Source organism: Melitaea cinxia, chromosome 23 (genome assembly GCF_905220565.1).
Source record: "Melitaea cinxia chromosome 23, ilMelCinx1.1, whole genome shotgun sequence".
In the NCBI taxonomy this organism is placed as follows: domain Eukaryota; kingdom Metazoa; phylum Arthropoda; class Insecta; order Lepidoptera; family Nymphalidae; genus Melitaea; species Melitaea cinxia.
Window position 1 is genome coordinate 11,186,652 of NC_059416.1, and position 17,380 is coordinate 11,204,031.

General features: G+C 33.6%; 2 protein-coding genes and 1 long non-coding RNA gene across 3 annotated transcripts in view; 2 read left to right on the plus strand and 1 right to left on the minus strand.

Moving 5' to 3' along the window:
- Positions 1 to 17,380, plus strand: part of LOC123665033 (octopamine receptor beta-2R) — a 251,186-nt gene that overhangs the window by 79,964 nt on the left and 153,842 nt on the right. Inside the window, exon 2 of the mRNA XM_045599394.1 lies at positions 2,512 to 2,554. The gene's annotated coding sequence lies outside the window, so the exon portion shown is untranslated. The remainder of the gene's footprint in view (positions 1 to 2,511; positions 2,555 to 17,380) is intronic.
- Positions 365 to 1,885, plus strand: LOC123665131. Its single transcript, XM_045599477.1, has one exon. It carries the CDS (start codon positions 365 to 367, stop codon positions 1,883 to 1,885), a length of 1,521 nt encoding a protein of 506 aa, XP_045455433.1.
- Positions 3,121 to 4,135, minus strand: LOC123665038. The gene is made up of 2 exons (XR_006744970.1): positions 4,004 to 4,135; positions 3,121 to 3,413 (listed from the first exon to the last, which is right to left on the minus strand). It is a non-coding gene; the product is annotated as an uncharacterized LOC123665038 (long non-coding RNA).

Below are 17,380 nucleotides of genomic sequence, written 5' to 3' on the forward strand. Positions count from 1 at the left end.
ACATGCGACTTCAAAAAATAGAAACCTACATTGCACATATATAGATTATAAAAAAGCTTTTGACAGTATCCCACATTCTTGGCTAATTAAAATATTACAAATATACAAAATAAACCCGAAAATAATAAACTTTTTAAGTGATATTATGTCCAGATGGAAAACCACACTTTATCTGACCGCGAATCGAACTAACATCACAACTAGAGAAATAATCATTAGAAAGGGGATCTATCAAGGCGATTCCTTGAGTCCTCTGTGGTTTTGCCTAGCCTTAAACCCCCTGTCATATTTGCTGCGTGGTTGTCGGGCCGGATATTGCCTCAAATACGATAAACAAGATACAATAGTCTCTCATCTCATATATATGGATGATATTAAGCTATATGGAAAAACAGAAATGGAAATGCAAAAATTAATAGATACTACAGCACAATTTAGCAAAGATATTAATATGGAATTTGGTTTGGATAAATGTAGAACACTTCACATTAAACGAGGCAAGATACGGCCAGGCCATTATGTAGTTAATGATACCGATATAATTACAGCCATGGAACCCACCGATTTGTATAAATACTTAGGATATAAACAACTTAAAGGATTAGATCACACAGAAATCAAAAACACTTTAACAATAGAATTTAAAAAACGAGTTAATGCTCTTTGTAAAACTAAACTAACAGGCAAACATCTCATTAAGTCTATAAATACATACGCTATCCCAATTCTTACATACTCATTTGGTATAATAAAATGGACAAAAACAGACATAGAACAAATAGAGCGCACGATACGCACCACACTCACTAAACACAATAATCTACACCCAAAATCTGCAATAGAAAGACTTACTATCAAAAGAGAATATGGAGGAAGGGGCCTTATTGATTTGAATCATCTCTGTCAAAAACAAGTCGGCAATTTAAAAGCTTTTTTTCTCTTAAAATCACAGACTAGCGAAATACATAAAGCCATAGTTCAAAATGATTTTAACTATACTCCACTAAACTTACACGAAGACATAAGCTCTCTAAATACCGAAAGTAACGATCTTCAAACACAAAAACTAGATAGCTGGAAACGAAAAGTATTACACGGCCGCCATCCTCACGATCTAGAACAACCCCACATAAACACCGCAGCCTCAAACAAATGGCTTAAAATAGGAAACCTATTTCCAGAGACCGAAGGATTTATAATAGCGATACAGGATCAAATAGTCAACACTAAAAACTACAGAAAATTTATAATCAAAGACTCCTCAATACCAAACGATAAATGCCGCAAATGCCACGTTCAACCAGAGACCATCCAACACATTACCGGGGCATGTACAACACTTACACAAACAGATTACACACATAGACATAACCAAGTAGTCAACATAATTCACCAAAAGTTAGCACTAAAACACAAACTCATACAGAACACAAACACACCTTATTACAAATATAAGCCACAAACAGTCTTAGAAAACGACACACATAAGCTCTATTTTGATCGCGCAATACTTACAGACAGAACCATCCACTACAATAGACCGGATATAATTCTCCAAGATAAATTAAATAAAATAACCTATCTGATAGATATTGCTGTTCCCAACACTCATAACCTACAAAAAACAATTTCTGAAAAAATCAACAAATATACTGAACTAAAGGAGGAAGTAGCTAGAATTTGGAACCAAAATAAAGTATACATAATCCCAATAGCTCTTTCCACGACAGGTGTTATCCCAAACCATCTGTTACATAGTCTTAAACTACTAGAATTAAACGAAACTCTTTATATCACCTTACAAAAAGCCGCCATTTTAAATACATGCCGAATCGTAAGAAAGTTCTTGCAAATTGACGAACACGAAATCCCACACAACACATAATTTTAACACACCACACGCTGCATTTACTTGGTTTTGACCCGTAAATGCAGAAAAACCAGCCAAAGGCTGAGAAAAAAAAATACCGAAAATAATAATAAAAACTCTTTATTGTACACCAAGAGTGAGCAGAATTACAAAAATAAAAACAGAAGATAATTACAAAAGGCGACCTTATCGCTAATGAGCGATCCCTTCCAGACAGTCTTTGGGCAGTGGAAATGGTATATATGTAGATGGATGGATTATATATTATTCACTTTAGAGTTAAATCTTTAGTAGTTAATTTAATTTCTATATTTTTTTTGTCAATTACCTATTGATGCATAGTAATTAACTTTATGTTAATTAATCATTAAGCATTGTTTTTAGTAATCATTAAAAAAATAAACGTATCAAAATTGTAAATTCGGAGCACCCCTGTACAAACGTTTTGTGTCTGGAATTTATACATTCTGTCGTAAAAAAACTTGAAAAATTAAGGAAACACATACAATTTGGACAAAACTACCCTTAATCGTATGGTAAAAATAAGCGAAGAAGTAACAGCTAAATTGGGGGCAAAACCATATATTACAGCTAGTATATACTATATAGAATGTTACAAATAATATAAATCATCGTTGCAGGTACGTCTATACATCAACGGCGGGACTGACGTCTGATTCAGCGGTGAGTGAACGTTTACAGTGAAGATGAATGGGTTAAGAATCAAACATAAATAATAAAAGTGAAATATTGCAGTTAATTATAATTAATATTCTTAGTGGGTAAAGTATGCTTTAATCATCTTCAAAAAAGGAGATGCTCAATTCGATAGTTTTTAAATGTATTTTACGTTAGAATTTTTGACTATGATGATTTCAATGATTATTTTTAATCGAAAGGTGGTGCCATGTTGTTCCATTTAAATTTAATCAAGATCTAAAGTACTTTTTGAGTTATATCTACGTTGTATTATTAGTCAATGTAATTAAAGTCGGTTTTTTGTCGTTTGCGAGCAAATACAATTATATTTTCCACAAACATAATTAATGAAAAAAATTTTGTAAAAAAGAGGTGTAAAAAAGAGGATTTTAAGGCGTGTGATCTATTGTTGACGGCCTTGTACAGAAAAATATGCATGGTACTAACAAGCTCTAAGGAATAGTAAAAAAAGTAGTAACTTATCGTAAATTACTATTTTGTTATTTAAAGAACAGACTTACTGTTAAATAATAAAACAGGTAAAAAAAAAAACGATACCTTAAAAAATAAGATATTATCTATTTTTCCCAAAAATTATGACACTTCTATGTTTCAAAATAACGAGGATATATTTTATTGATTAAACATAAAAACAAAAGTATAAAAATGTGCAAAGATGAAAAAATACGTCACAAGATAATATTCTAGAAGAAAGCGACAAACGTAGCGATCAACACGAAGTCTTTACTACTCTAGTAGAGCTTAGTAGCATTTTCTTTCATGAATTCATTAGTCCTCACGTATTGTCGACATTTATATCCTTCGCCCATAAATACTACGATACCTGAAAATACAATTAAAAAAAAAAAAAACGATTTTGACGATTTTAGAAGTTTTAATAATTTGGAGTGACACTTAAAAACATTTTTTTGACCTGCCATTAAGAGGAGACTCTTAAAACATTGTAAACTTACATATTTTTTATGATTTTTTTTGGGTCACCCTAATCCCGAGCGGAAATCGAATCCGCCGGTGTACAGGTGTCAACAAGGCTCACGCATCACTACACCAGAGTGCTTGTTATTCATGCATTTCTCTCTCTCTCTTGTCGGTCTCTCATGTTTGAGGATCGTGGTCAGCACCAGGATTGTATCTGGAGCGGATGATTTGCCTCCACCGGTCTCTGTCCATGGCGTCTCTTACGACCGTGTAAAACTTAGTGACAGATGAGTTTTTGACTTGATCTGCCCATCTCGTTGGCGAAAGACCGCGCGATCTTTTGCCCTCCGTGTTCCCAACTACAATCACTCTCTCCAGATTTTCATCGCCTCTGCATTCATGCCTTCGTGCACTTACCCATTCATAAAAAGCTCACAAACAAGATATACATATAAATTTAAATAAGAAGGTAGTAAATACATTCTAAATACGTACGATCCCTAATATTAGTTCCGTACATTCCTTTACCATATAACACCATTGCGTTGCAATTCACCAAGTTCAAGTGGCACTGGCTAAAGTACATTTTGTATGTATAAGTTCTCATATCGTAACCACAAACTGGGTTGAAATGAGTCCTGAAACAAATGAGAACCAACATCAAGTACATTATTAAAGCGACACTGTCCTGCCTTTTGAAGTAGAGGTATAGAAATTATCACTAAAGCAGATGTTCAAAGAGTGAGTAATTGTATTTGAAACAAAAAATTTCTTTTGTTTTAAGTCTTGTCCAGTAGTTACATTTCATATCTCTTGGTTGTTTAGTTATCCGTGAATATGCAGTAAACAGTATTACTTCTTTAGATCTTTCTTATTTATAAAAGAAAGACTGAGATCGGGTACAGCAGGAATTTCTTGCTCAAAATATGGAGCAGTCCAACTGGGGTAGTACATCGTCCTTACAGAAGACCACAGCTAAATAATACTGTTTTCAAGCAGTATTGTTTTCCTATTGGTGAGTAAGGTGACCAGAGATCCTAGGGGGGATTGGGGATTGGGTCAGCATCGCGCTTACGATGCTTCTGGTGTTGCAGACGTCTATAAGCTACGGTAATCTCTTACCATCAGGTGAGCCGTATACTTGTTTGCCGCTCTAGTTGTATAAATAAAAATAGGTAAAAAAACTTTTTAAGTTAAACGGTTTTATGTTAAACATACATTGCAATGTTTAAGATAAATGTACTAAAAACCAAAAAATAATAAAATAGATACAGTCGTGGGAATTATAAACATATGCATAGACTAGACTAAAATAAAACCGTGGGGCACGTCAATTGTCTACAATCGTTGATTAAAATGTTTGTTTTGTAATGTTACACTATAATTAGGCAGTTGTTCAACCGACAAAGATGGACGTGTGATAAGTAGGGCTAGAATGTGGAAACAAGCTAGCAAGCTCGATTATAATCGAGTTTTAGGGTTTCATAGTGGTGAGCGAGTAGTACTTTTATCATATGTTTTGTCGATTAAAGACAAACTACGAGCAGTGAAACGATTCCTCGCCAGCCAGCAGTGTGAATGTCTAACGATAAACTAGTTGAAACATCTCTTTTATTTACATGGAGTGTATAACTATTGGAATTTCCATGAGCAAGAAAATAGTAAGTAATTTCCTCACCGTCTGCGGGCCAACTGCCTATTTTAACGACGAATTAAACGATTCTTCTATCGCACATTAAGTCGATAATTTGTAGACAATTGACGTGCCCCACGGTTTTATTTTAGTCTAGTCTATGCATATGTTTATAATTCCCACGACTGTATCTATTTTATTATTTTTTGGTTTTTAGTACATTTATCTTAAACATTGCAATGTATGTTTAACATAAAACCGTTTAACTTAAAAAGTTTTTTTACCTATTTTTATTTTCTAGTTTTTAGTTTTTATTTCGCATTCTGTTTAATTCATTTAGTGCTTCATTATTGCAAGGCCCATCTTAAATATTGAGGTTGTATAGTGCACTGTATTCTTCTTGTCAAGCCCTTTTATTTGATACCCATATTGATAGGATCGATAAAACCTACGTTATCCGCCATTTTGTAGCGGCCGCCATCTTGTATTTCAATTTTTTATAGTATATTGTATTCTGCTTGTTGAGCCCTTTCATTTGATACCCATATTGATGGGATTGATAAAACCTACGTTATCCGCCATTTTGTAGCAGCCGCCATCTTGGATTTCAATTTTTTATAGTATATTGTATTCTGCTTGTTGAGCCCTTTCATTTGATACCCATATTGATGGGATTAATAAAACATGAATTATCCGCCATTTTGTAGCGGCGGCCATCTTGAATTTATAATGATAATGAATAAACATAATTGTATTGTCACCAAAATCCAAAGTGTATACAAAATTTCAGATTAATCGGTTGACAGGAAGAGGGTGAAATTTGAATTACTAAATTTGACCCAAGAATAAATAATAAATAAAAAATAAAACAAACGGGGTGAGCTAAATAAAACCGTTTAAAAAAAGAAAGTTTAAATTTAGAAGGTAATTTTTTTTTTTTTTTTTTTTTTAAATTATAGATGATATATGGAATGGATAGTATAACTGATTTTTGTACATTTCGACAAAATTAGGTGACATTTATTGGAACGAAGTTTCTTGCGGCAGGCTGGGCGACCGAATTGAAAAAAATATGATGCTAAAACCGTAAGAAAAATATATAACAGAAGTGACGTAATATCAGTCACACGACTATATAATGTGACGCTTATAAAACCAAAATATTACTAGTAAACTTTTTTTTTAATTATTTATGTAATTTTATACTGTCGACAAAAATAAATAAAAACACATGTTTTTTTTTTTAATTTCACTTAATAGTTTGAATTATTATTATTATTTTTTTTAACCGACTTCCAAAAAAGGAGGAGGTTCTCAATTCGACTGTATTTTTTTTTTTTTTTTTTTTTTTTTATGTATGTTACATCAGAACTTTTGACCGTGTGGACCGATTTCGACAAATTTTATTTTAATCGAAAGGTGGTGTGTGCCAATTGGTCCCATTTAAATTTATTTGAGATCTAACAACTACTTTTCGAGTTATATCTAATAATGCGTTTTTACTTGACGCTTTTTTCGTCGACCTACGTTGTATTATACCGCATAACTTTCTACTGGATGTACCGATTTTAATAATTCTTTTTTTGTTAGAAAGAAGATATCTCTAGTTTGGTACCATGATAAGGAAACCAGGATCTGATTATGGGATCTCAGAGAAATCGAGGGAAACTCTTGAAAATCCGCAATAACTTTTTAATGGGTGTACCGACATTAATATTTTTTAATTTAATCGAAAGCTGATGTTTGTCATGTGGTCACATATAAATTTTATTGAGATCTGATAACTACTTTTTGAGTAAGTCGATCTACGTTGTATTACTCGTCGATGTAATTGAAGTCGGTTTTTTTTTCGTTTGCGAGCAAACACAATTATTAAATATATAGACTAGCGCTTGACTGCGATCTCACCTGATGGCAAGTGAAGATGCAGCCTAAGGTCGTGCACACTTGCCTAGAAGATGCCTATTCACTCTTGATTTAAAGATACCCAAATTATAGTTCGTTGGAAAAATTTTAGTTTATTATTTTGTTTGATTTATTTTATTTTACGGTGTTTATTATTTTCTAAAATACTAAATTTCCTAAATACTTTTATGTACTTAATTAAAAAACAACCAACAAAATTAAAAAAATCAAGAACTAGAAAATATATAAAAAAATCAACTTTTTTTTTCAAATTGTGTTGCTTCTATACTATCCGAAAGAACTTCGTTCCTACCTGAACTACCCTACATAATTTTTTGTCAAGTAAAGTTGTCGGGTAAAGGTCTTTACATACGAGTATATGTGAAAGCGGTACTCTAGCGCTGTAATAAAATATGTCTAAAGAATATGTCTTTACGTAGTAAATATTTTTATACAGTTTATATAGTGTCGATCTTCAATGATTTTGTGTCAAAGTGCTCACAAAATCCAATTTGACGGAAAGTAAAAGTTCAAATATGATATAAAAAGTGGAATCGGAGCGAAACGTCGAAATGTCCAATAAAATTCATTCCAGGCTCGTGTTGTGAGTGTTAATTTTTTTTTCGTATTCAATTTCATTTATCCGATTTGATAGTAAACTTTACTGTATTCCATTATTGTATACTGCTACAAACTATTGTCGCGTTACTTTTATTTATTTGTTTATTTTGTTTCAGACATAGTCCATATCTTAACGTTAGATTTATAAAAACAACTTATAACTAATGTTAATAAATCAATATAAATATATATAGAAGCAAATAAATATAATAAATGAAATCAATATTTTTTTTAAATAAAATACTGTTATTATAAGCTTGATTAATTTTCAGATTTATTATTAACTAGCTGCACCCACGAATTTGACAATAATACGGACAAAAATTGTAAAAAAGTGTTATTTTATTATATGTACCTTGTATACATTTAGTAATTAGCGGTTATTTTAATATTACAAACAGACACTCCAATTTTATTTATTTGTATAGATTAATCCAATATCACCTTGTAACATTTGTACGCTTAACAGTCACTTACCTTAATAATCATTTATAGTCATTTACCTTAAAAGTCACTTATCTTACCTTAATCTTATACATTTGTAATGTTCACTATAACAATCATTGTACTCATTTTTCAAATTGTTCGGCAGCTGATCGTAGTCAATCCCTTCGAATATATGCACTGGCTTACCGATATCCGATATATTAAATTCCGTCAGATGAGGAAACGGTAAAGGCTGTCTTTGAGACTGTCCGACGACGTATACTGCAAAGTACATAAAATACATTCATATGTGAGTTGTCAAACAGTTGTGGGAACAGAAGAATTTTTTTATGATTGATTGGCGTGTTTATTAATTTTTGTATGTGTATATGTGTGCGTGTTTTTTTTTAGATTATACTTTTTGATGGGCTTTTTTTTGAAAATCATAGAATTATGAAGTTAGTAGTAACGCCAAATTGGGTTTCTGTCAGTATGTGGTCTACGGTGCTGTAGCCATTTCGAAACCCAGCCTGCTCTGGTGGTTGGAATTCGTCGAGTCTTCTGGTAAGACGATTCGTAACAACCCTCGAAAACAGCTTATAGACGTGGCTCAGAAGTGAGATCGGTCTGTAATTCTTCAACAGAGACATATCGCCTCTCTTAAATTGGATTTACAAATATAAATTTTCAAGAGCTCAATTTCTTCATAATTATTCTTCAACAGAGACATATCGCCTCTCTTAAATTGGATTTACAAATATAAATTTTCAAGAGCTCAATTTCTTCATAATTATTCTTCAACAGAGACATATCGCCTCTCTTAAATTGGATTTACAAATATAAATTTTCAAGAGCTCAATTTCTTCATAATTATTAAATTATTTTCATATCGTAAAAGAAAACGTAGAAAGGAAATCCTTATATTTCAAGAGAATTTCTTAGTCCAATCCTCACTAAAACGTCCGGACCATCAGGCTTTAACAAAAACAATCCGCCCCATTTCCCAATCCTCTAAATTGAAATGCATTTGTCGTGTAATATTGGAACGGCTATCGGAAACAGCTGTTGTTAAATTACCAAGTCTTAATATCAGATTACAATTCACAATGTGAAAAATACGGATTATTTTTTCGAAAAAAGGTCGTTTTAACAATAATAACGCTAATGGAAAAATATCGATTGAAATAGAGTTTCTGTTAGATTTTTAAGTGTAAGTTGGTACTTATTGTAATTCTAAGAAATGTTATCATTCTTTTTTTACATTATTTTTGTACTCATTGTAACCGCTGCTACTATATCGTGTCCTTTGCTTGAAGGTCGTCTGGATGAAGTCGCTCTTTTTGCGAAATAACCACTTTCGTACATCTTTATAATTTGGTGCCTGTTTATGAATATATTACATACTATGCAGTATTTCAAGAATGTCCCTACATTTTTCTTGGGCATAAAATTAGATTTAAAGCTATTACGTTTTATTTAATAATTTTATGCGTCGCAAAATTTCTGTCCTAATTTCAACCGTTCGTAATTTTAATATGTTCAAGAGTATAATTATATTTATAGATAACTGGCGACCCGCTCCGGCTTCGCACGGGTATAAAATATAATTATAGCCTATATCATTCACTGAAAAAATGATTAAAATCGATCCAGTAGTTTTGATTTATTCATTACTGCCCGTGACCCGCACGGGTTAACTTTAGAGTAAAACAATTCTTCTTTCCCTAAACCATGAAGATTTCCTGCTATCTTTGGAATATCTGAATTCATACACTACATTTTTACTTATTTACTTTTTATACTATACTTATAGGCACGCTCCCGCCGCTCCGGCCGGCCGGAACTGCCGCAAACGCTACGTACCGCAATTTTTGAATCTGTAATATCTTCGAAAATATTAATTTAAATCATATGCTGTGAAGGGTCATATAGATCTATATTAAATCAAATATATCAATGTATTTAAGGTATTTAATTAGATAAGGATTAATGCTGTATCGGTTGAAATCGCTCCGAAAATTAGATATTATTTGTCGTAAAAAGCAAATGACAAAAAAATGTCATTGTGGGATATCCATAAGAGATAGACATATACTATAGCGGAGTTTTCTTTAGACCTTTTCAATGTGTACAATACTTAGTACATTATTTTGATAAATCTCGTAGGGTTCAAGCTGCGTTTGCAACGTAAGCGGAAAAAATGTAATTATTTACGACATCACATTAGAAACCTCAAAAATAACAGTATTTCTCCACTATTTAATGGATGTTATTATACATATACCTTCCTCTTCAATCACTCTATCTATTAAAAAAAAAACCGCATCAAAATCCGTTGCGTAGTTTTAAAGATTTAAGCATACATAGGGACAGGGACAGAGAAAGTGACTTTGTTTTATACTATGTAGTGATATGCTTAAGCAGAGTCAATTAAATAAAAGTAAAAACAACAAAAAATAGTAGGATAAATTTGGACTGTTTATAATAATAGAAATAGTTGAAAGTTTGTTACTTAAAAAAAATGCCACACTATAAATATAAAAAAGCTAATGATTAAATATACATGCTTGTTATATGCCTATGATAGAACAAACTATTTCAAAGTATCATCATTACAGCCTATACAGTCCACTGCTGGACATAGGCCTCCACAAGTTTACGCCAAAAATAACGTGAACTCATGTGTTTTGCCCATAGTCACCACGCTGGGCAGGCGGGTTGGTGACCGCAGTACTGGCTTTGTCGCACCGAAGACGCTGCTGCCCGTCTTCGGCCTGTGTATTTCAAAGCCAGCAGTTGGATGGTTATCCCGCCATCGGTCGGCTTCTTAAGTTCCAAGGTGGTTGTGGAACCTTGTTATCCCTTAGTCGCCTCTTACGACACCCACGGGAAGAGAGGGGGTGGCTAAATTCTTTAGTGCCGTAGCCACACAGCACATTGACCGCTCCAGCGGGATTCGAACGATGCGAAGGACTCCTAAGCTACTCAACCGATTTTAATCAAATTTGCCCACCGTGTGCAGTTTGATCCAACTTGAAATATAGGCTATACTTTATTTTGATATATGTAATTATTATTATTTGATATATGTAATTAAATTTCGATCTAGCGGGTACATCGTTCCATAGCTTAATTGGCTAGAGCGCCGACACGGTCAGTCGGAGACGCGGGTTCGAATCCCGCTGGAGCGGTCAATTTTTGATATGATATTAAAAATTGTTTAGAATTCCTAATGTGAGGGTAACACAAAAATAAAAATCGTAGATATTACTCTTATTGTTTTATTCATTTAACAAAGACAAAGATGGTGACACCATCTTCCGAATGGTTAATATTCATTTACGATTAGTCAGTCGCTAACTTTGCTATCTGTTTTGCAGGGTAGTTACACAATAAATTCTGTTAGTATTATTTATTTTTCGGTTAACGTTGCTACTCGATAAGTATAAGTGATTAGTGAGATAACTTATTCAATGTAAATGACCGTTCCAGCGAAGATCGAACCCGCACACCTTCGACTCACCGTGTCGGTATAACAGTCGACATTTTTGATATGATATTAATAATGTTTATAATTTCTTCATGTGTGAGTATTTCACAAACAATAATACAAATAAATTATTCAATGTAGTTAAAAGTGTGCATTGTGAAAGAATAACAATAGATTTGAAGTGAGAAATAAGTGTTGCATTGAGCGTTTTCAGACGTGTTCTAAAATATATAGTATGAAAAATGCTTACCATTAGATAGCTACAGAAAAAAAAATACAGTAAGATGTTAACCCTGTAGAGGGGACGCGGAAGCACATATAACTCAATCACAAACGCAACGACAACATATATACAGCCTTTACATGTGTGTATAATATACTTTATTGTTATGTACGAGGATCATATCAGTCATCTTGTCACCAATGCTATAATGTTACGTGGACTACGAAAAATAATAAATAAGAAAAACTAGGAAACGAAATAATGTGGGTAGTCTGGAAGAGAGCACTATTTAGTGTTAAGACCGCCCGTTGCACGCTCTGTAATTATTTTTTAAGCTTTATTTTTAAATAATTGTTACATGTTACTGTGTGCATTAAACTTATTTATTTATTTAAAAAAGTAATAATAACAGAGCAATACTTACTAACGTACTCACTAACATGGGATGTTATTATTAGAAATGAAATTTTAAACATGTATGACATAATGATCAACAATTTAAATTGTATACACGTACTGGCTCGCACGTAACGCTCGCTATGATGATCGTATTTGAATTAATAAGCTATTAAGAGTCTTAACGACGATATCGCCACGAGATATGAAATAAACGCAACTAATGAGAAAAAAGCAATTATTACTAGTTAGTAAGTAGCTTGTTATAATGATCAAAAGATAGAATAGGCTTAACTTTACCAGAGAAATCCTTCCATGCGTTTTCGTAGTTAATAGAAGAAAGAATAGAAAAAGAAAGAATATACAGAAAATTAATTATGTGCCAATGACAAAGGTGGACTTATCCCTAGAAGAAATCTCTTCCTGTCAACCAATGGTCATGAGAGAAAGTGTCATATAGCGGGGTAGACAGTGCAAGAAATAACAGGGTAAAAATTACGTGAATTACTGTAATAAATTACATACTTACGAGTATAATATTATTTGGGGGACCGAGAAAAAATCACACGTAAGTGGCTTTGTTCTTGGTCCGCGGTGTATTATCATTATTATTATTTTTTTAACTAAGTATAATGTTACTCATTGTTATAGGGCTATGTTTTTGTTGTTGTCATTTTGTATCATTTATGTTACGGGGGTGACGTAATTACTAAGTGATTAAACTCTTATTAACCTTTAAGTATGGACGTCATTTTTTCTTAACACTACTGTGGACGTGTAGTCTCACAGGCTCCTATATACACACAAATTTTTTTTGGAGAATTTGATATAAGTTCGCTTTAAAACTAAATACATATTAAAGTTATGTAGTTTAGCAATTAAATAACGTGCTTATACAATCAAATTTTATTTAAAAAATTATAGAAATATTAAAAATCCAAAACTATGGCTCTTTTCAATCGAAATCTACTAGGTTACATTTTTAGGTAATAAAAGCAGCCAAACTTATTCCTATAACAAAATAAGTCTTTTTTTCTCAAAATATAATGTATAACAAACCAAAAACACAAAAGAACTACTTTATATAACAAATATAAAAAATTTTGACAACAGTCAAATAACGTAAATTTATTGGCAGTCAGTGCATAAAGGTCTAGAACATTAGAGACACACAGGTTTGTTGCACCCAATACAAACATGGATAATCATCCTATGTTTTTTCGTGGAACAGATTTTATATGCTCTTCTGGCTTCTTGACTGGTTTCTTGATCCTAGACATCTTCTGTAACCATATAAATACCTAAAACTAGAGTCATGGTCAACCTCAGCTCTCCTGGCAGTCGTTTATTTATAAAACGTCTTTGCACATAAGGCACCACAAGCACATGTACTAATTTTTTAAATCTCTTTCCGCAGCTTTTGTTTGGTGCATCTTATATAAGATGTACGCATTTATGGTACTCAAGTCTAGGACACGATATAGCCATACCATAGGCTATCTTTATAACTACAAGATTCTTCTCTTATGTCTTGGTCTTGGTCCTGGTCATCATCACTGTCACTTTCATGATTTTGTATCAGTTTGGACTCTAGTATAAAAAAAATCTTCAGTACTCTCTTCATTGTCAGACTGATCCGAAGCTAATAACAACTAACTCACTTCACCACAAAAGTGGATCTCCTGCACAAATTTTTCTCTCACGGGGTCCTGAACAGAACTCGTAGATGGTCGTTTTGATTTAAAACTGCCGGCTTTATTGTTTTTTGACATTTTGTACTTCAAAATCTGATACAAACGTAATCGCTCTTGTAAAATATATCATAGGGCAAAAATGGACGTGTAGCCTGACAGGCTCCGGTCAATATTTTGATGGTCATTACTTAGGTGATATTCATTGGAAGACGCAACCCCCTCTCTCGTTGGTAGTTTTACAACTAAAACAAAAGCTACTGAGCCGCTCAACCGCTGGGAGTTAGGGCAAATAGGTGAAACTAGGAAAACGAAAACATCGAGTAGCCTGTGAGACTCCACGTCCATACTTAAAGGTTAAATAAAAAATAAAAAAAATATTATTCACGTGTTTATGTTACAATTTTTACACCTACACCGAAACCATACCATCTCCTCTGCCCCTAGGTTGCCTGCCTCGCTTTTTAGCGATAAGGCAGCCATTTGTACCTTATGATACTTTGTTAAAAGAAATCTGATATGTATTATTTCTGTTTTAGTGTACAATAAAGTGTATTGTTATGTTATGTTATAAATATCATACACCTACATAGACACATATACATACGAACACATTTATGTATATACATGTAAAATACATAAAACAGTATAATATAATGTGGTCGATTACTTATTTGTTTATTAGTTCTAAGCTCTTCTTTGATATAATTGTACGAACATCTCGACCTTCCAATGCTAACAAAGCGATGGACTCCTAAGCTACTCAACCGATTTTAATCAAATTTGCCCACCGTGTGCAGTTTGATCCAACTTGAAATATAGGCTATACTTTATTTTGATATATGTAATTAATATTATTTGATATATGTAATTAAATTTCGATCTAGCAGGTACATCGCTCCATAGCTTAATTGGCTAGAGCGCCGACACGGTCAGTCGGAGACGCGGGTTCGAACCCCGCTGGAGCGGTCAATTTTTGATATGATATTCAAAAATGTTTAGAATTACTAATGTGTGGGTAACTCAAAAATAAAATCGTAGATATGTAATTAATATATTTAAAAAAAAATAAGGCGGTACGAAGTCCAGGTCAGCTAGTAAAGTATATTTATGTTCATGTTTTTTTGATAAATTGTAAAATTCACTTCAGCCTATCGCAGTCCACTGCTGGACATAGGCCTCCCCAAGTTCGCGCCACACATCCCGGTCTTCCGCAATCCTCATCCAGCCTACACCGGCAATCTTACGTAGATCGTCGGTCCAACGGGTCGGAGGACGTCCCACACTGCGTTTGCCAAGACGCGGTCTCCACTCTAGGACCCGTCTACTCCAACGGCCATCGGTCCTGCGACACAGATGACCAGCCCACTGCCACTTCAACTTGCTAATTCTGTGGGCTATGTCGGTTACTTTCGTTCTCTCGCGGATAGTCGCATTTCTAACCCTGTCTTTGAGAGAGACCCCAAGCATAGCCCGTTCCATTGCACGTTGAGCAAAATTTAAATTGTAAAGTTAATAAAAATAAAACCAATAATCTTTCTTTTCAATAAATATTACTTCAAAGATATTTGCAAAACAACTAAATTGAAAAAAAAAATTAAACTGCAATCAAAATTTGAATAGTTTGTTTCAAGCCGCTATGGGTGGTACAGTATTGATTCAAATCTTTTAAAAAGCTAATGCCGGTATAAAAGACAAAGGCATTGACATAATTGAGAGATATTTTAAATTTTGCTTAGCAATTTATGTAATAAGCAAACAATTCAATCACACAAAGTCTAATCAAAAAATGCTTGAAGCACTTGATAGTGTTCAAAGAAATAGTCGTTAGAATTTAAATATATTTTATCACGATGCGATGGTCCAAGTGACACTCGTATGACAAAAGTCAAAGGGTAACTAATTAGAAGTTGTAAAAAATGTAAAAAATATTATTTTTGTACTAGCTGACCCGGCGAACTTCGTATCGCCAGTCGATTCTTTAATTTTATTATTTTTTTTGTTTTTAGAATTTTTCTCTCCGTAAAAACCATCCTCGTACTTCAAGGAATATTTTAAAAAAAGAATTAGCGAAATCGGTCCAACTGTTCTCGAGTTTTGCGCTTAGCAACACATTCAGCGACTCATTTTTATATTATAGATATATACGCATTAAAAAGCCGTTATTTCATATTACAAACAGACACTGCAATATTTTTTAGTTGTATCTAGATTATAACTACCTACAGAAACACGATTATATCTACCTAACAACCTACACACAATACCTACAATCCTGTGTGGTTACGGCAATAAAGAACATAGCAACTCCCTCTCTTCCCGTGGGTGTCGTAAGAGGTAACTAAGGGATAACACAGTTCCACTCCCACCGTAGAACTTAAAAAGCTGACCAATGGGGGACATCTTACAACTGCTGACTTTGATATACACAGGTCGAAGACGGGAAGCAGCGTCTTTGGTGCGACAAAGCCAGCCCTGCGGTCACCAACCCGCCTGCCCAGCGTGGTGACTATGATCAATACATATGAGTTCACGCCATTTTTGGCGAAAACTTGTGGAGGCCTATGTCCAGCGGTGGACTGCGATAGGCTGAAGTAAATGGGAGTTAAACAACCTACCTATCTAATTATGTCGAACTAAAAATAACTAAATTTAAATTTGAGGCAAAGTTCTCATCAAAACACACCCATTTCTTTCACCGAACCCTCTATAATATTTTTATCCAGCCCGAGGCACTAATTTCACGCAACGTGAATTAGTGCGATAACGTAAAATGGCTACTTTACGTACTACGTGTCGTGTCGCTTTGTGTCGCGTTGCGTCGGATTTATCGCACACGCGGTTTATTACTACGCGGACTATTAGCCTTGTAACATGTTTGTCAAACGGTCCGTCAGTGTTATAGCGATACAGGATATCTGTTTTTATATCCTTGGCCCTGTGAATATTCATGACTAGACTCTGTAACCACGATATGCAAATGTATTCCAGTCGTAATCAATTCATAGACTCATATTTTCTTCTTTGTGAGGAATTTAGCAAATCTGACACGGTTGCCCCATTTTGGATCTAAATATCTTAGTTTATTCTAAACAAGCTTATTACTGACCTGGCATACATCGTCCATATTTGCGAACTGAAAACGCTTGAATATTAATTAATCGTGACGTTTTCTAAAAATTTCCTATTTTCTTAATTTTTCATTAAATAAATAAATAATAAATATTTCATAACACACACACACACACGGTCGTCTGTTCCCATAGTAAGCAACTTAATGATTATTTTACGGCTTTGCTATAACAGCCAACTGATATAGCGAAATATTTTTTTAACCTAAATAGAAATAATACGTATACAAATAAATAAAAACAAATAACTATTACAGGCTCACACACAGGCTCAGGCGGGAATCGAACCCTCGAACAGCAGATCAGAAAGCAGGGCCACTACAAACTGCGCCAACGGGCTAGTCGTTCCGTAAAAA